The sequence below is a fragment of the Tupaia chinensis genome, unplaced genomic scaffold, assembly GCF_000334495.1.
Source record: "Tupaia chinensis unplaced genomic scaffold, TupChi_1.0 Scaffold000258_1, whole genome shotgun sequence".
In the NCBI taxonomy this organism is placed as follows: Eukaryota; Metazoa; Chordata; class Mammalia; order Scandentia; family Tupaiidae; genus Tupaia; species Tupaia belangeri.
Window position 1 is genome coordinate 1,540,132 of NW_006159738.1, and position 20,184 is coordinate 1,560,315.

The window sequence follows — 20,184 nt, forward strand, 5'->3', positions numbered from 1 at the left end:
GGAAGCAGGGCAATGGCATGTTATGTTTTTTAAAAGTTATTATTATTTAGATTTTGCTACTGGGCAAATGTGCTCACCAGACAGAGAGGGAGAGTGAGAAAGCAAGCTGCCAGGTCCGGGACTTGAACCGCAGTTAGCCATGTGGGAGTCCAGTACCTTAACCACCACACCACCTGCCAGCCCCAGATACTAGGTTTTAAATTTTTATTTTTTTTTTATTTATCAAAGTGAGACTTTTCTAGTAGCAGCGCTACTAGGCCTGTAGGTGGGCTTCTTTTTCTTCCTCCCTCTGATTAATATCAAACACGCAACATAGATCTCACCAAGTGGCCCCGAGGCGTTCTTGGCGCACTTGCCCCCGGCAAAGCCGACTGCCGAGCACCTGAGAACTTCTGCCTTGATGTGCTGCCACAAGAGAACAAAATTGAATCAAAGAACGTTTTTTTTCTTGTCCTGGCAGCTGAAATAGGCGACTCCAGACCGAACGTGTAAAAGGTCTTGGTTCGGAAGGGTTCCTTCCTGTGAGGCTCCTGCAGTGATCTGGGTCTCTCCTCTCCTTCCAGAACAGGCTCCCGCTGCCTCCGGTGTCAGTATGCATGGATCTCCCTCCTGCCTCTCTCGCGCTTCTCGCAAAACCTTTGCTTTCCTTTTCGATCCCCTGCCCCAGGACTTTCCTCTTGGGATACTCCCCGTCTTATCACAATTTTAAACCTTCACACCAGAGGGTGCATGCACGCACCCGCGCACACGAGAGAGAGAAGCCCCTCGCAGGGTCTCTTCATACCTGACCCCTCCCTCCAGCCCCCCAGCCCCTCGGCATCGCGGGTGCCCACCCGCCTGCTGTGCTTGCAGGCTCACCCGGGGTCCAGACTCCAGGTTGGCCATATGGCTTCCAGCACTGCGGTCCAGCACGCTGCGGACTGCGCTGCGTACACCGGCCCGAAAGGAGGCTGTCATGTCTTAATCCCGTGCCGTGGTGCGGAAGCGGCCCCTTCCCCTCCGCCCAGCCGTCAGATGCTGCCGTAAGGCCAAAGCTCCACGTCGCTCGCGTGCACCCCCGTGGGCAGCGAGGCGTGACTGCCTGTCGCGAGGATCCCTGAGTGGGGAGAAGAGCGCGTTAAGTGGACACTGGCTTTTTCTCTGGAAGCAGTGACCTTTCACCCGGAAACCACGGGACTCGGCGTCTCCAGATGCACTCTGTCGCCGTTTGCTTTTTCCCGTTAGTCTTGGATTTCAGTTCCTGGGGTTGTGACCTCGATGATCTCATCTGTAGATCTGGATTCGACTCTTTTCTTGTAAAAGCAGGTAAATTGAGCAACTTACCTGTGAACCTCAGGAACTGTCCGGACAATGTGATTTTGAATTTCATCTTGTTATTTTTGTTGAGCATAAAGAGTTGAAGCAAGTGAATTTTTTTTTTTTTTTTGAAATTTTGTTTGCCTTTTAAGTACCCGGTTCACAGGCAGAGGGGCCACTTCAGAGTGCCACGGGAGTGAAGACGTTGCTGCCTTTGTTTCCCACCCCACCTTCTCAAGCTCCGTGCACCTCCTGTCACTTGGTTGGGGTCTGTGGTCACGTCCCCACTGCCTGTTGTGCAGACTGACAGGTCAGGCCAGTCAGAGCCCCAGATATCCCTCTCGTCCTGGAGAACGGTCCGTCTCTAAGCGCCGTCAGCCAGTCGTGCTGACCGCCCCTCGTAGAAGTGGGGGGGGGAGAGGGGCTTGCCCCAGGTGCTGTCCCATCCTTTAGGTGCTGCTGCGCTGAGCTGGCCGGGGACCTGGGTCCCATCAGGCTAGCTCAGAGTCCATGAGGTTGGGCACGCGCAGTACCCGTGAGGTCGTGGGCTTCTAAGTTACGCTGGGATCTTCCAGCCCCTTCTGCAGGAGCTCAGGCCGGTGCGGAGGCACCATTTCTTACCTCGGAGCAGCTAGAAACGCCTTTCTCTCGGGTAAACACAGGAAGCCCTTACCGATTTGAGCCCCACTGTCCCCCTGCTCTCGACCTGGGCCGCGTCGCCGGCGGTGGGGGAGGATTCCTGCGGAATTTTGTCTTCAACCTCATGCCCTCCCCTGCTGCCAGGCGAGTGGCCTGTGGGAATTCCACTGTTGGACCAAACGAGAGCTGTCTCGGCTCTCCGTCTGTCGCACTGAGAACGCGGCTGGAGCCTCGCTCCTTGCAGTAGGGGCTGCTGGCGAGGTTCCCGCTGTGGGGTAAGCACTTGCCCCGGAGCGGACCAAGCTGTGAGCCGCAGTCAGCACTCAGGTGTATAGTGTCACCTTCCCCAGGCTGGGAGGGTCAGCCTGCTTTCCCAGTCATCCAGTCAGTTGCGTACGCATTAACGTCAGGGAGCCACGGCGGGGAGGAGGGAGAGGAGAGCTTAGGGGACTATTAACGATTCTGATTCCTGCCGGTACACGTCGCTCATCGGCAGAACTGACATCTGGCTGCATGCGTCTGACCCTTCACCTGCCTCACGTGTTCTCCGTGTTCTCCTTCTCAGCAGACTAGCTCATGTCCTCCCCGTCCCCTGTCACCCTCCGCCATAGCCTCCATCCTCACCCCCGCCTCCTCATCTCAGCTCCGTCCTCTTCCCGCTCCACCGCCCTTGGCGTCCTCCTCTGGCGGAAGTACTGGTGGCTCGCCTGCATGCCGCTGTCCCCTCGCGCTGGCATGTCATGGTGGCACTGTTGTGCTCTCTCCCTCTTCCTCTCTACTAACAGACGCAGACCAAACTGGAGCATGCCCGCATTAAGGAGCTTGAACAGAGCCTGCTCTTTGAAAAGACCAAAGCTGACAAACTCCAGAGGGAGTTAGAAGACACTAGGGTAATGGTTTTCGCTGTTTCCTGAAGCAGACCCCGTGCGTGAGTGTGGACACCCAAGCCCTGGCCCCGTGGTTCAGCCTGAGTTGGGTCTTGGTCCCGTTCAGGTGTTCATGAGCCGAGGCCGTGGGTAGGCACAGGGGTTGGCGGCTACTCTGTGGTCAAAGGTAAAGACGCAGTGCCTCGGTTAACTCCACCACCACCAAACCAGTCTGCACAGGAGCGTCAGCTACGTGGCACCCCCGCCTGCCCTCGAGTGTCTCGGGCTCAATGCCGGGATTCCCACACACAGCCAGTTGTCCTCTCGTTCTCGTTCTCGTTCTCCTAGGGTCGGGTTTTCTAAAGGATTTTTGTTGCTGTTGTTTTTTCTTTAGTTCTCTTCCTGGCTCCTCTGACCTCATGGAGGACGGAAATCGAAATACTGGCTCTTCTTAATGAGCGTTAAGGATTTTCACCCCAGTTATCTTTTTTTTTCTCTCTCTCTTAATAGCCAGTTCTCTTTGTATCTCCCTCCTTCTGTCACCCTGGAGAGTAACCATCTCAGGGGGCAGGAGGAACATGTGCTCTGGGGGCAGTGACTTCTTACTGCTTCCGAACGCGGCCTTCGGGCCTGGCAGCCAGCGGGCCAGCCGTGTTTCAGTTTATTTCTGTTTTAAAGCCCCGTGTAGTGCTGGGTTAGTGGCAGGCGCTGCCGGGAGGACTTTAAGAAGTGGTATTCAGTCTCCCCGCAGCCCTAGGAGGTAGGTGGTAGTATTGCTCCCATTTCAGAGATGATGACATTGAGGCACAGAGAGATGAAATCCCTTCCCGGGGACACACAGCTAATAGGACTGGTGGAGTTAGGACTTGCATCCAGGCCGTCTGGCTCCGGAGTCTGCTCCTAGCCCCCGCAGGATGGAGTCTGTCTATTAAGGAGGTAGTTTCGTGCTGAAAGATACGTAATCACACACACGTACACACAAACGCGTACTCGTATGCATCTTGTCAAGCATCTATCTGGCTGTCCATGGCTAAATTGCCCAGATCCTCGACTTCAAAAGCTCAAAAGTTACTCTGTCTCTGATCAAATGTGGTGTCCTGATTTTTCCTCCTTTTGAATTATTAGTACGTGCTGAAATCCTTTTGGTGGGAAATCACTGATCTAAAAATCTCCGCAGCTGCCTGATTGTCCTTCTTTAAATCGTACGTTATTACTTTTTTTTTTTTTTTTAAAGAAGAAAGACCATGTTCTGAGTTGGCCTCAAAAGTATAGATTTGCCCTGTGTACTTGGTAAGGAAAAGTGACAAATGTGGTCATTTGGTGCGGTTGCTTTGCCCCTGAGAACCAAGGGCTTACTCTGGGAAACACAAGCGACCCGTCTGACGGAGTCCCTCGAGTGACTGGCGGCCACGGCAAGGTGTCCTCGCTCCAAACCCCTCTCCCGTGCCGCAGTTTGCTCAGCAAACAGCCTCGGTGCTTTCTTTCTGCTCTGGATAAGAAGGCCTTCATTTTCTTTCTTTCATTTGGGAGAGGTTTTTGCTTTCTCTCTCCCTGGTGAGTGTACATGCCCTATAGCAAACTTAATAATAAAATAATAAATACAATTAAGTAGTTACTAAAAAGAAGAATTCCTTTTAGCCAATAAACCCAGTTGACGGAGTGCCTCGATCTCCCGAGATGTTAGCGAGAGTAAGAAATGATTCCTGCCTTCTCTGGCCCCAAACTAGCAGACACAATAGTTGCCATTAAAGACAAATGCTGGGAAATCAAAAACAGGAGAACAATATGAGAAGTTGCCACATAAAGTATAATTGCATTGGGACCAGCAGTTAGCGTAATGGCTATGTCGCTGGACTCCCATGTAGTCGACTGTGGTTCGAGTCCCAGACCCGGTGGCTTAAAACTCATGCTGGGCAAATGTGCGTGCCCAAGATCCCGAGAGGAGAATGGAGGAGAAGGGGTTGCGGCGTGGCCATCCCCCCTGGGGGGTGATTTCTCACTTTCTGTCTCTTTGTCTCTCTCTGTCTGGCGAGCACACACGCCCTATAGCAAAAAAAAGTATAATTGCATTATTAGTTCACTTATTTTTTTACTTGGCATTTTCTTAACTTGATTGTTTTGTTGTGACTAAGAACTATTGCCTTGTTTTTTAAAAATAATTATTTGATATTATTTATTATTATTATCATTTTAATTTGGTATAGGGCATGTGTGGTCACACCAGATAGAAAGAGAGAGTGAGAAAGCAAGTCACCAGGTCCAGGACTCAAACCATAGCCATGTGGGAGTCCAGTGCTTTAACCACTGTGCCACCTGCTGGCCCCAGAACTATTGCCCTGTTAATTAATTGGTTCTATAGAACTTGCAGCAGTTGGGCTTATTAATGTTTTGTGCTTTATTTTGAGGTAACACACTTTTGGCCTCCCCTCTTCCCAGGAAACAGTATGTAAATGACTCTCTAAAAAAATGATTAACTAGGGGACCAGCAGTTAGCGAATGGCTGTCACTGGACCACAGTTCAAGTCTCGGACTCAGTGGTTTAAACTCAACTGGGTGCATGTGCGTGCGTGCCCAAGATCCCGAGAGGAGAATGGAGGAGAAGGGATTGCAGCGTGACCATCCCCTCTGGGGGTTGATTTGCCCTATAGCCAAAAACCTCTCCAAAAAAAAAAAAAAACAGATGAACTAAATTATCATTATTATTAATTTGACCTGAGAGAGAAAGAAGAAGTGAGAAAGCAAGCTGCCAGGTTTGGGACTCACAGTGTCTTAGCAGCACACCCCCTGTAGGCCCCTGTAAATGACTCCACAACCCAAATCGTCCGTAACCAGGGAGCCCGGCAATTATAGTCAGCTGTAAAATATTTAATGCCTTTTGATGATGCCGTTTTAGAGCCTCAGATGCCTTTTCCTCTTTCCTTGTGGACATTTTGTCCGTGTCACATCCTGTGGGTTGGCACACGCAACGGAAGAAACGTATCGGTTATTTTCTGTCCCGTTCAGGCAGGGTGGGAGGGGAGTCTTAAATTTGGAGGCCTTTCCGCCCTTGAAACGGGACTCGTCGGTGTTTTCCAATTGTGTTCCCTTGTGTTTCCCAGATTAATCAGTAATTCGAACGCCCAAAGCTACCGTTTCCCACATAATCTGTATGCCAAAGTGACTGCCCACTGGGCAGGGAGGGTTTCCTAAGCCTGAAAGGACACTGAGTCAGACCGTGCCTCCCCGTCGCCCCGGGGTTCCCTCACAAGGGGCGGGTCACGGCAGGGCTCAGGCACACGCAGTCTGTGGGAGGAGCCGGCGCTTCAGGTCCACACTCCAGGTGACTCACGCCTGTGCGGAGGTCTGAGAACCGCTGGGTTGGGGGCCAGTGTGTGCACGAAATGCTGATGGGGTGTACACTCCATGAGGGGCCGCGGTCTTTAATCGCAGGTAAGTCACCGTTCTTCCTTTGTCTTTCTTGGAAAAGGTCAGTAAATGAATTCCCTATTGTCCTTAAGGCTTATGGTGCAGGCGACACGTCACTCACTGAAGCATTCGATGTGTAATTGTAGGCCGCGTGTCCCAGCGCCATCCGAGAGGTGTCCAGTGCAGCCGCATAAGCACAGCTGACATATTTCTGGTACCCTCGGTAACTCACCTGTTAGTTACAGGTCAAATGAATTTTCATAATACATCTTATTTAAACCAGTACGCCCCAAATACTTCATCATAGAATCAGTGTATGAATTGTCAACAAAACGTATGTTCTTTTTGTCGCGCATGATCAAAATCGGGTGTGTATTTTAGACACAGCCCGTTTTGCTTCCGACGAGCTACATTTCAAGCCGTCGTACCTGGCTCCCAGCTCCCGCCCAGACCGCCCAGGTCTGCGAGCTCGGCACCACCCAGGGGATGCGATTTCACCTAGCCCGGGTGAGGCGGGGCCAAGTAAACTGGCGAAATGGGGGGACGCTTTCTTCCGAGAGGCAGCTAGACCTGACACCTTCGAGTTACGGTGTCTGTGACCTTATTAGCTCCCTGACTTAAGCCTCTAGAGGAGAAAGACCGGGTTAAACTCGTTAGCAGTCCTAGACTCCTTTGCGTCTCGAGATGATAGAAGTTCGCCAGAGATCGTGTCGACTAGGAGGGGTTAAGCCAGGACCACTGTCGTTTGTGTTCACGTGACTGCTGCCTGCCCTGGGGAGGTTAGTAAAGACCGTCGGTGTTACAGGGAATCCCGAGTGACTCCTCATTCAGATGCTCTCTCTCTCTCTGGACTGCCGTTACTAGGTGGCCACCGTGTCAGAAAAGTCCCGTATAATGGAGCTAGAGAAGGACCTAGCGCTGAGAGTCCAGGAGGTGACCGAGCTGCGGAGGAGGCTGGAGTCCAGTAAGCCCGCCGGGGACGTGGATGTGTCTCTCTCCCTTTTACAAGAGATAAGCTCTTTGCAAGAGAAGCTCGAAGTCACCCGTACTGACCACCAGAGACAACTGGCTTCTCTGAAGGAGCAGTTCGGAGCCCGGGAGGAAACCCACCAGAAAGAGGCAAAGGCCCTGCACAGCGCGGCCGAGAAGCTGGCCAAGGAGAACGAGTCCCTGAGGAGCAAGCTCGAGCACGCCAACAAGGAGAACGCCGACGTGATCGCCCTGTGGAAGTCCAAGCTGGAGACCGCCATCGCCTCCCACCAGCAAGCCATGGACGAGCTGAAGGTGTCCTTTAGCAAAGGCGTCGGGACGGAGACGGCGGAATTCGCCGAGTTAAAAACGCAGATCGAGAAAATGAGACTGGAGTACCAGCACGAGATAGAGAGTCTGCAGGCCCGACAGGACTCCGAACGGTCTGCTCACGCTAAAGAGCTCGAAGCCCTCAAGGCCAAGCTGATGAAAGTCGCTAAAGACAAGGAGGACAGCCTGGAGGCCATCAAGGCCAAGCTGGACAGGGTGGAGGACCAGCATCTGGTCGAAATGGAAGACACGTTAAACAAGTTACAGGAAGCCGAAATAAAGGTAAAGGAGCTAGAGGCCCTGCAGGCCAAATGCAGGGAGCAGACCGAGGTCATTGGGCATTTTACGGCACAGCTCAAGGCTGCCGAAGAAAAGCTCTCGGATCTCGAAGCGCTTCGGAAAGCCAGCTCCGAAGGTAAATCGGAAGTCGAGAAACTCAGACAGCAGCTCGAGGCAGCTGAGAAACAGATTAAACATTTAGAGATCGGAAAGAATGCCGAAAGCGACAAGGTTGGTATCGTCACCCGCCATCTTTTCCTTTCCCATGCGTTCTTCTTCTTTTGCATCATTTTTCACTTTTGAGTTGTGGCAGTTCATTCTCCAAATCGATCAATTAAGGGAAACGAATTGCCGGGTGCTCCCAGTGGAGCGGAGCGTGGGACCTCTGCCCTCTGAGCATGGCGTCGTCCGGAGGGTAGAGGGAATGATGACTCACGGTGTGACTCTGCCGTGGTCACTTGTCTGGGCAGGTCTCTACTCTATGTCCAGATCATGCCATCTCCCGGTTAAGTTGTCCCAGTCCTTAACCTCTGTTTAAAAATACAGAACTCCTGGGACCAGGACTCCCATGTAGTCGACCGCGGTTCGAGTCCCGGACCTGGTGGCTTAAACTCACGCCGGGCGCGTGTGCGTGCACGCCCAAGATCCTGAGAGGAGAATGGAAGAGAAGGGATTGTGGTGTGACCATCCCTCCCCCCCCCAAGGGGGTGTGATTTCTCACTTTCTGTCACTGTCTCTGGTGAGTGCATGCACCCTACAGCAAAAATCTCTCTAATAATAATAATAATTTAAAAAAAATAGAGACCTCCCTAAAACAATGGTGTTGAGTTAGGGTAAATGCACGAACAAAAAAGATGGACACTTGTAAGTCTGGTTTTCCATCTGCACAGTTGCCATGTCTGGGGGTTATTCCAAGTGCTTTTTGACTGTAATTAACCTGTAAGATCTGGTAACTAACATTCACAGCAGCGTTTCGGTCAAGAGCCTGGAGCCCTTCATGGTGTCCCTGATGTTTCATTGGGCTTTTTCTCTCTGCTACAGCAAGACATGATCTGTCCCCTACTTTTTTAAAATAAAAATTATTCAATTTGGGGGACCAGCAGGTGGCGTAGTGGCTAAGACGCTGGACACTCCCACATGGCCAACCGCTGCCGTCTGAGTCCTAGACCCGGTGGCTTGCTTTCTGACTCTCTCACTCTCTCTCTCTCTGCCTCTCTCTGGTCAAATTAAAAATGAATGAATGAATTAATAAAATTGAATAAATAATTCTTTAAAAAATTATTTAATTTTATTTACTGTTAATTTAAATTTGCTGTAGCACATGTACTCTCACCAGAGAGAAACAGAGAGCGAGCAAGCCTCCAGGTCTGGGACTCGAACTATAGTCAGCCATGTGGGTGTCCAACACCTTAACCACCATGCCACCTGCTGGCCTGGGCCCCCTAACTTTAGAGGAAAAATTGGCCAAGTGTGCTTTCGGTCAGTCATAGGAAATCGGATGAGACATTCAGCAAACTAGCCTTGTTAGATGTCACCTTCATTTTTGGGGGGAGGGGGAGAGGTTTTATTGCTTTAGGGCGTGTGCCCTCACTGGAGAGAAAGACAGACAATGAGAGGGAAGGTGAGAAATCACCCCTCGGGGGGATGGCCATGTTGCATTCCCTGTCCTCCATTCTCCTTCCGGGATCTTGAGCACACACACACACACACACACACACACACACTCTCACACACACACACACACACACACACACGCCTGCCGTGAGTTTCAAGCCACCAGGTGTGGGACTCGAGCTGCGTTCAGCCGTGTGAGAGTCCAGCGGCCTAACTGCTACACCGTCTGCTGGCCCTGTCACCCTCACTTTAAGGACCGGTGCAGGGCTCCTCGCCCAGCCTTGCTGTGAGGACTGAGGCGCCGGGCTGGTGCTGTGTCCCGAGTGTCTGGCCGGGGCAGATGAGGCGCTAAGTAACCGTCCTGGAAGGTGACCGACGGGAGCCAGGGACGTTTTCTCAGGTCTCCTCATGTGTTTCCAAATAGCAACTGAAACACAGAATTAATTAGAGAATATGTCGCTAATGGTTGGGCCGCTTTTTTTTTTTTTTTAGAATTTTTTTAAATTTAATTTTTATTCATTGTCATTATTTTATATTTTATGTTTTTGAAGTTGACCAGACAGAGACAGCAAGAGAGAAGGAAAGTGAGAAAGCAAGCTGCCAGGTCCGGGACTCAAACCACAGTCAGCCATGTGGGAGTCCAGTCGCCTTAACCACCATGCTACCTGCCGGCCCCTGGGCTGCTTTTTTATGTCAAGATTTAATGAGTGCCAGGCCCTGACGACTTGTCTGTTGGACTATTAAATTGTATTGAAATGCTGAAATACTTGAAGCATGTATAAATACACAGAAAGTAATACAGACCACATGTACCCACCATCCCTAGTGTCAGGCTCTTAAAATCCAGAAAGTGAAATTAGCGAGGTGGTTCATTCAGAAAGTAAGTACCCAGGGGCCAGACCTCTGGCCTTGTGTTTAAGGAAGCCTGATCCCACAGCTGACCATGGTTCAAATCCCAGCCCCAGAGGCTTAAAACACACCCTGGGTGTGTGCGCAAGCGTGCCCGAAGTCCCAACAGGATCGAGACAGGGATTAGAAGGATATTGTGGTGTGACCATACCCCATGAGAGAGAGCTTTCTCCCTCTCCTTCTCTCTAGCAAGCACATGCCCCCTCTCACAAATTAAAAGAAAAAAAGAAAGAAATAAAAAGAAGTACCTGCCCCTTTCTGACTGAGTGTGCAGTTACATTCCAAATCGAGGTAGGAAGGTAGGCCATTTTGATTACTTCATAGCTGTTGGACAGCCACGTCTGAAACAGTTTGAAAAGGCATTGGCTTCGACTTCACAAAAAAGCAAAGTTTCTGTTCCTTTCAGTGCTGTTGTGTTACGTGTGTCCCTCATTCATTTTTCACGTTGGCTTTATTTTTTCCTTTGCATCCCTTTTCCTTTGGTCCATTCGCGTCTCTGCCACACCCCCGTGTGTTAGGCTCGTAGCATCAGCAGCGAGCTGCAGGGGAAGGAGCTCGCGCTCGCTAGCCTGCAGGAGAGTTTGCGTGAAGCCGGTCAAGTGAGAGAGGCTTTGGAGAAAGAACTTCGGATTTTGGTAAGTACCAGGTGGGAGCCGGAATTAGGCCTTCCGGCCACTTCCTTAAAAAAAATATGTGCACCAAGACGGAAATATCGCAGCTATTTCTTTTCAACTTCGAAGTGTTGACCTAAGTCAAGTGTATTATTTATTCCTTGATGGGGATCGGATCAAACCCAAACTGGCGATGCAGGTAGGTGTTACTCTCTTCCCGTCCGCCCCCTGCCTCTGGTGGGACGCGCTGCGGCCGAGGGTGTGTGACTTCTTCCTGTCCCTGGCAGGGACCCGCGAGTTCTGCAGCCAGCACAGCGAGGCTTCGTTTACACCGGGCTCTCACAGGTGCCTTTTACCAGCTTTGTGACTGGGTGTGTGGTGGGCCGTCAAAGGTGTACAACCACATGAATTCAAAGAACTCCTTCTTTTCCAAAAAACATTTATTTTTTAAAGAATTCTTTATTTTTTCAAATGTCACCTGAGAGACACACACAGAGAGGAGGGAAAAGTGAGGAACAAGCCACCAGGTCCAGGACTCGATCCACGGTCAGCCATGTGGGAGTCCAGCACCTCAGCCACCACGCCGCCTGCCGGCCCCAGAATCCCTTCTTTTAACTCAGTTTATTCAGCTCAGGAAATAAGCCAGTCTTTCATCTGTTTGCTTTCCCTGGCCCCAGCTGTAAGACATGTATCTGTTTTCTCACTGGCCCTGGCGTGTTTCCTTCCTACCTGGCATCCTGCATGGAAACCCAGCCTCGGCAAGGCTGGCAGTCGGGAGCAGGGCCGGCAGGTCCCCCCCCCCCCACCGTGGGAAGGGCAGCCCGGGTTCACGGAGAAGCCAGGCCAGGGGAGCACTGGAGGCCCCTCTGCAGGCCTTCCGTCTCCACCCACTGTGGCCCTGCTACCAGACACACCCGCGACGGGTGAGTTTCTATAGGCAGAGGGCTACCACCTCATGGTCTGGTGGCCGGAAGGTCCACAGGCGTCACTCAGTGGCAGGAGGCAGGACTGTACAGTGGCAGAGCGTGGTCTGTACCCATGTGGCTTCCTGTCTGATGGTGCGGAGCTGCCTCCTCCTCTCCACTGACAAACCCGCCTTGCTGCGTTCACGAGCCCTCCCAAAGACCCCACCCTGGGACACCACCGCAGGGTTAAGTTTCAGTTAACACCTTAACGTGCAGTAATTACTGGGACCAGCAGTTGGCGTAATGGCTGTGTCGCTGGACTCCCATGTTGTCAACCACGGTTCAAGTCCTGGACCCGGTGGCTTAAACTCACACCAGGCGCGTGTGCGTGCGTGCCCAAGATCCCAAGAGAAGAATGGAGGAGAAGATATTGTGGCATGGCCATCCCCCCCAGGGGGTGATTTCTCACATTCTGTCTGTCTTTTTCTGGGGAGCTCACATGCCCTATACCAAAAATCTCTCAAAAAAAAAAAAAATGCAGTAAATACAATGAAGTCCCAACGTGCGAATTTCTGGGGTACGTCCAATCATGGCCCACTAAGACCAAATTTCAAAACCTGAAACTCTGGGGACAAACCGTGATCCAAACAATAGCACCTCCCTATTCCCCACTTACTCTGCATTCGTGCTACTCCTGGGCATGGATGAAAGTGTAGTCCCGCTTCTCCATGGGTCAGTACTGCCGGTGAGTATGTAGCCTCACTGTTCAGTATGCTAATTACTGTCCCTAGAAGACTGTGCACATTTAACTAAAATTAAGACTTGAAATTGAGGTGTACTAGCTGCATTTTAAATGCTCAATAGCTACGTGTGGGTGGTGGCCACGGTGCAGTAGGGAGCATTTCTGTGATCGTAGCAGACTCTGTGGGCAGTTCTTTTTTAGATAAATATTTTATTTAACTTTATTTTATTCATTTATTTTAATTTGACCAGAGAGGGGGAGAGAGAGAGAGGGAGAGAGAGGGAGGAAGAGAGGAAAGTGAAAAAGCAAGCTTCCAGGTCCAGGGCTTGAACCACAGTCAGCCAGCACCCTTAACTATCATGCCACCTGCTGCCCCCCCGAAGAAAATGCTCTGAGTTCTACATCATTTCTCCTCCCTCCTCTCTAAGCTTTTAGGCTGCCTGATTTTTTTTTTTTTTTAAAATAACTTAGGGTGTTTCTATGTACTCTTTCTTTGGAGAGCTTTTTCGTTGTTGTTATAGAGCATATGCGCTTGCATAAGAGACAGAGAGAGAGGGAGACAGACAGAAAGTGAGAACTCACCCTCGCGGGGAAGGCCACACCGCTGTCCCTTCTCCTGTTCTCCTCTCGGGATGTTGCGCACGCACACGTGTACCTGCATGATTTTCAAGCCGCTGGGCCCAGGACTTGAACCGTGGTCAGCCCTGTGGGAGTCCAGTGCCATAACCATCACACCATCCGCTGGCCCCATCATTATGTATTTTTAAGAGAAAGCATGCCACCTTGGTCTGGCATTGGGGATGATGCAGGTGAGCAACCTGTGAGCTTTGGTGGCTTTATCACCCTCATGCCCATCTTTTTATAATCCTAGTTAGTTAGAAATACTCCTTTAAGGGGCCGGCAGGTGGCGTGGTGGTTAGGGGCACTGGACCTCCCACATGGCCGACCACAGTTCAAGTCCCGGACCTGGCACCTTTCTTTCTCACTTTCTCTTTCTATGTTCCTCTCTGGTCAAATTTAAGTAAATAAATAAAGTTAAATAAAATAATTCTCTTTTTTTACTTTTTTTATTTTTTTTCCCGAGAGGTTTTTGCTATAGGGCGCATGCGCTTGCCAGAAAGACAGAGACAGAGAGACAGAAAGCGAGAAATCACCCCCCTGGGGGGATGGCCAAGCCGCAATCCCTTCTCCTCCATTCTCCTCCCGGGATCTTGGACACGCACGCACACACACCCGTCATGAGTTTAAGCCACCGGGTCCGGGACTCTAACTGTGGTTGACTACATAGTCCAGCAACATAGCCATTTTGCTAACTGCTGGTCCCAAGTTAAAGAAAATAATTCTTTAAAAAAAGAAAAAAAGAAATATCCCTTTCAAAATTCTGAAGGGGCCAGCCTACAGCCACCTGATTTAGGAACCGGATCCCACATAGCTGACCATGGTTCAAGTCCTGGTCCTGGTGGCCTGAAAGCATACAGGCACACGTGCAGGCATGCCCAGGGGCCCGGCTGGACAGAGAAATGGAGGGGAGGGCGTGATGTGGCCACGCCCCATCAGGGAGTGCTTTCTGCCTCTCTGTCTGTCTGTCCTTGTCTCTGGCAAGTGCACATGCCCCCTGGCAATCAAAAAACGTTCTCTTGTGTAGCTAGCTCAAACCTCACTTCAGGACATGCAGGAGAGTGGTTTTTATCTTGGCTTCTTGGCATGTCTAGAAAGCATTTGTAGCAGGTGGCTGATGGACCTTTTCCATTTAAAAAGTAGTTACAGACCCAGAGTCCAGAGACTAGACTTAGATTACTTGCAGAAATGGAAAGTTTGAGAACTCTCGGGACAAGCAGATGGTGTACTAGGTATGTCGCTGGACTTCCACGTAGTCGACTATGGTTCGAGTCCCAGACCCAGCGGCTTAAAACTAATGCTGGATGCATGTGTGTGTGTGCCCAAAATCCCAAGAGGAGAATGGAGGAGAAGGGACCGCGGCGTGGCCATCCCCCTGGGGGTGATTTCTCACTGTCCCTCTGGCAAGCACACACGCCATATAGTAAAAATCTAAAAAAATTTAAAAGTTGGAGAACTCTCTATATTGGCTCAGACAGATTTCTCAGGAAAATGTCTGCTATGGTTGACAGGTGGCATGGTGGTTAAGGGCGCTGGACTCCCACATGAGCGACCATGGTTCGAGTCCCGGATCTGGCGACTTGCCTTCCCAATTTCCCCCCACCTCTCTCTCTGACCCTCTCCGGTCAAATTAAAATAAATGTCGATGAAGCTATCCTAGTCACAAGCAGCCGTCGTAGTTATAACTGTGAGGCCTTTTATCCTTCTAATTTGAAGTCTTTCTGTTCTGAACATCTGGTTCTTTTTCTTTAGAGAGAAAAGTACGCTGCTGACTCCAAGGAGGCAGCCTCTGTCCAGAGAAGTATGGAAGGTGAGTCTTCCTAGGGCCAGCGGTCCCTTAGAGAGCGCGGACCTAGCACCCCAGGAGCCTCTGCAGCGCGTAGAGCTGCCCTGCCCGGGGCACGGGTTGCTGATCCAGACCTGGCGCGCTCACCGACCCACGGTCCTTCCTGAGAGCCACAGCGAGACTGCATTCTGTCGGCTTCCTGGAGCCTCAGACTCTCAAAGTACTGCCCCGTCTGCTGCCTGAAGGCTTGCTCCCCGTTAGGATGTAAGCCCCGGGAAATGATCTTATTTAAGTGTTCACCATGGATGGCTTTACTGAGTTTTATGTGGGAGGAAGGAGACGCGTGGGAGGGCCACGCCCGGCCCCTGCCCGTGTGCACATGGGGGAGGCAGAGAGAGCCGCCCCTGCCGCCTCGTATCACGGCACGGTGTGATCCATAAGGGGACCGCTTCGTTTTCCTGGTTCTCAAATCCCAAAAGCCTATGATCTGATGACAAGACAGGCAAGCTCTAGATGGCTTTCTGAAATGTGAACTGCGTTAAACTTTTAACTTCACCCGAAATAGAAACCGTGAACATACTGCACCAAAAGGAGGAGCAGTTTAACATGCTGACTTCGGAGCTGGAGAAGCTGACGGAAAACTTAGCGGGTAAGGAGACATGTCTGGTTGCGGGACGTTAGGGTTAGCGGGCTCCCCAGGCTCTGGGTCAGCCGTAGCAGATCACAGACACCCGCCCCCTCTTCCTCCTCGTGGGGACACGGCGGATGAAGTACTCATTGGAGGTCTGACCTACAGCAAGTCCTCTCGGCTCTGCCTTCAGGAGAGCCAGGACTCGCCACGTGCCCCTCGCCCTGCCTACTCGGCCCAGGCCAGCAGCATCCGACCCTGAGCTGCTCTAACAGCTGACCACCCCGCCCCTTCCGCTTGTCAGTGCAGCAGCCAGAGGGGGCCTTGTCACGGGAAGTCAGGCTGCGTCCCTGCCCTGCTCAGGGTCCCCTTGTGGCTCCCACCTCCCTCACTGAGAGCTGCAGTCCTGGGCCACCCGCCCTGGGCCATCCTGCTCCATCGTGTTGGCCTCCTGGCTGGCACTTGGCGTGGTGGGCCTGGTCCTGCCGGAGCCTTTCCCCTCACCTCCTGCAGGTCTTTACCTAAACGTCACCTGGTCAGGGCCAGCAGGTGGCATGGTGGCTAAGGCACTGGATTCCCATGTGGCTGACCACGGTTCAAGTCCCAGACCTAGTGGCTTGCTTTCTCTCTCTCTCTCTCTCTCTAGGGAACACATGTACCCTATACTAAATGAAAATAATAATAACAAATTAAATGAATGAATTTTTTTTTAATGTCACCATCTCAGAGAGGTCTCATCTGAGACTTTGAACCTTGCCAACTTCTCAGCTCCTTTTCCCCCTTTTCCTCTTAGCACGTGCCCACTATTGTACTGTTTCTTTTACTCCCTTCTCTATTGCCGGTAGACATTCTCTCTGCGGAATACTTGCACTGTCAGGCATTCCCAGCACAGGGACGCGCTCAGTGCGCTGTCCTTGATTATTGTGGCCGCTTGTTCTCTTGCTAGTGACAGGAAACACCTGAGTCTGGGGAATTTATCACAGCAGAGGTTTGGAAGTCTGGGGTCCAGGGGCCACTGGCGGGGGTCTGCTGGCTGTCGCAGTGCGGTGGGGGCAGGGTGCGTGCATCCGTGTCCATGGCTCTGTCATTTTCCCTGTCCTTAAGCTCCACCTGCATGTCAGTCCTAATGGCCTTGATCCTAGAACAGCCAGACGTCGACCGCGAATCCTGGGTGGGGAGGGGCCCGGGGGGCCGTAGCCGTTGTAACACAGCGGGGCTGTCCTCGTTTCCCCGTGTGCTCAGATATGGAGGCAAAGTTTAGAGAAAGAGATGAAAGAGAAGAGCAGCTGATAAAGGCAAAGGAAAAGCTGGAGCATGACATCGCAGAGATAATGAAGATGTCTGGAGATAATTCTTCTCAGCTGACGAAAATGAACGACGAGTTACGTCAGAAGGAGAGGTATGTGTCCACGCGCCGGTCAGCGCCCGCGGCAGGGTCTGGACGGGGGGTGGGGGGGGAGGCAGAGTGTCCGGATGACGATGACTTAGAGGTGTCTGTCCCAGCCCTTCCTGCTGCCACCTCAGTGTGCCCCGAGTCAACTACGTAACCTCCTGCGTGGGCTTCACCATCCCCCTTGTCCAGAGCAGGGGGATACAGTATTATTCATAGACCGTGGGTTAACAGTTCCCCAGTGGCAATAACTTATTTTATAGGCAATTACAAGTATTTTTTAGGGGCTGTCAGGTGGGGTGGTGGTTAAAGGCACTGGATCCCCACATGGCCGACTGCGGTTCGAGTCACAGACCTGGTGGCTTGCTTCCTTGCCTTCCCTTTCTATGTCTGTCTCTGGTCAAATTAAAAATAGTAATAAACAAGTGGAATTAAAGAGATAAATACTTATTTAAGAAAAGTAGTTTTCAAACCTCTTTTACTGCGGTGAGAGGCAACACCTACTAACACTGCTTTGCGTGCCATGCACCACACCAACAGTTCCATGCATGGAGCATGTTCCTAATTCTCATGACAACTGTATAGGGACAGCAGGTGGCGTGGTGGTTAAGGGCACTGCACGCCCACGTGGCTGACTGTGGTTTAGGTCCCGGACCTGGCAGTTTGCTTTCTCGCTTTCCTTCTCTCTCACTCTGTCCCTCTCTGCCACCTGGGGTGAGCCGCCAGCCTGAGGCTCGCGTCCGGGCAGCCTGGTCCCGGGCCCTTGCTCTTCTCTGTAAACTGCTTCCTCGGTGCTGAGGTTCTTGTACCTTTAACAGCAGCTCTTGTCTTGATTCCAAGGTTCTTACTGCTTTGATTTTTTTTCCTTTTAATAGCTGTTGTACAAAAATCCAATGTTTCCATTGGAAAGACAGAAGCTTGTGGGGGATGTCTTAGGACTATAAACTTTGACTCTTACTTGTTAGAGGGCCCGTGCCCTCACCAGAAACAGAGAGGGAGAGGAGAAAGCGCCCCCGTGGGGAGTGATCACGCCGCAGTCTCGTCTCCTCAGCTCCCACCTTCTGTGGGTGTGGCATACACGTGTGGCCAGCTTCTCAACTGCCAGATCCGGGACTCAAACCACAGGGCCAGCCATTTGAGAACCAGCTGCTTTATCTACTCAACCACAGAGCTGGCCTAAATTCTACTTTTTAAAGTGTTCGTGCTTGCAGGGTCGGCAGGTGGCATGGTGGTTAAGAGTGCTGGACTCCCACATGACCAACTGCAGTTCAAGTTCTGGACCTGGCCTAGACCTGGCAGCTTGCTTTCTCACTTTCCCATTCTCGCTCGCTCTTTCTCTTCCTCTCTGGTCAAATTGAAATAAATAAATAAATGAAAGCTAAATAAAATAATTATTTTTAAAAAAGTGTTAATGTTTGCAGGTTGTGTTTGCGTCCAGCCTTTCACTCACACACCAGCCCGAGCCAGTGGGTGACTGGTGACTAGGCTGTGGGCGGCCAGCTTTGGTCAGACTTGCATTGGTGGTTATGTTCAGAATGCCTTCAAGAAGTTCCATTTCCATAGGCATTTTACAGATACCAAATCCAGAGGCGCCCCCACTTCCCTCCTGTGTTCTCTGATTCATCTGATAGCCTGTTTCTAGGTGTTCCACGCACCTTCATTCAACCACACGGTTCTCTTCAAGTTAGAACTTCAAGTCATTTGTTGTCATCTTTGTATCTTCTGTTCCCAAGAGCCACCAGAATGCCCCAGCCATGGTGACGTGCTGCTAAGACTGTGTTCTGCAGCCTGGGACCACAGGGCGGGGGGTGGGTGGGGGTGCAGGTTCCGTTCCTGGACCAGCCTAAGGGCCAGGTGCAGACTGTGCACCTGTTACCCAGAGGCTCAGAGGCTGAAGCAGGAGGGTTGCAATGCAAGCCTGGCTTGTGCAACACAGAGAAACCCTGTCTTCTGTGGGGGTGGGAGGAGGGCAGAGAGCATGTGTGCTCATGAGAGAGAGAGAGAGACAGGCAGACAGACACAGGGGAAACATGAGGAAGCATCCCCCTCCATGGGGAGTGATAGCGATGCAATCCCTTCTTCATTTCTCCCTCCTTACGGGGTTTTGGGCATGGATGCACCTGTGCCGGTGTGTTTTTCAAGCCTCCAGGTCCAGGACTCAAACCATGGTCAGCCATGTGGGAATCCAGCATCCTTAACCACCACGCCACCTGCTGGCCCCATCAGTAGCTTATTTTAATACAGTTCTTAAGTCTAAAGATAGTCTTATGCAAAATCTGACTTCTCGTATTGAAACTTGTTCTAGATACGTAGAAGAGTTACAGCTGAAACTTACAAAGGCTAATGAAAATACGAGTTTTCTGCAGAAAAGTGTGGGGGAACTCACTTGCAAAGCTGAACAGAGCCAGCAAGAAGCAGCTAAAAGGCACGAGGAAGAAAAGAAAGAGCTGGAGAGGAAGTTGCTGGAGCTGGTAAGGAGCCAATACAGGGGACCGTTTGCCGGCGAGAAGGCAGGGGCAGTGTGGACCCGGCCGGGTGACTTACCCTCCCTCGGGTGTCTGCAGGAAAAGAAGGTGGAGACGAGCCACAACCAGTGTCAGGATCTGAAAGCCAGGTATGAGCAAGTCAGTTCGGAGACCAAAACCCAGCACGAAGAGGCCCTGCAGAGCCTGCGGAAGACGCTGCGGGACACCGAGCAGACGCTGAAGGCCGCGCAGGAGGAGAACCGTGGCCTGCTGCAGGAGATGGAGGAGCTGAGGAAGCAGGCTGACAAGGCCAGAGTACGTGGGGGCAGGCGGGTGTTGTGTCCTGGGACAGGGCAGCAGCCGCGGGTGGGGGAGTTGACGTGGCTTGTGTAGGTGTTCTCCCCCTGAGTTCACCCCCCGAGTCACAGACGTTCACCCCCGAGTTAGACGTTCATCCCCAAGTTATAGACATTCACCCCCTGAGTCACAGACGTTTACCCCCCGAGTCACAGACATTCACCCCCTAGTCACAGACGTTCACACCCAAGTTAGACATTCACCCCTGAGTCACAGACGTTCATCCCCCCAAGTCACAGACGTTCACCCCAAGTTACAGACGTTCACCCCCTGAGTGCCTGGCAGCGGGTGATTTCCTGTGGCTTCAGCTGCTGCCTCCGCCATGGCCGCTGCTCAGGATGGTGATGGCTGCACGCCTCCCGCAAGCATCCGGAG

The 20,184-nt window shown here is 51.7% G+C and overlaps 1 protein-coding gene across 1 annotated transcript in view; it reads left to right on the top strand.

The window, feature by feature from the left end:
* CLIP1 (CAP-Gly domain containing linker protein 1) overlaps positions 1–20,184 on the top strand; it is a 99,784-nt gene that overhangs the window by 35,456 nt on the left and 44,144 nt on the right. The window contains 8 exon segments of the mRNA XM_014588106.2: positions 2,721–2,825; positions 7,071–8,015; positions 10,826–10,942; positions 14,936–14,993; positions 15,535–15,618; positions 16,840–16,996; positions 19,293–19,458; positions 19,552–19,767. Coding sequence (XP_014443592.1) covers positions 2,721–2,825; positions 7,071–8,015; positions 10,826–10,942; positions 14,936–14,993; positions 15,535–15,618; positions 16,840–16,996; positions 19,293–19,458; positions 19,552–19,767 — 1,848 coding nt within the window.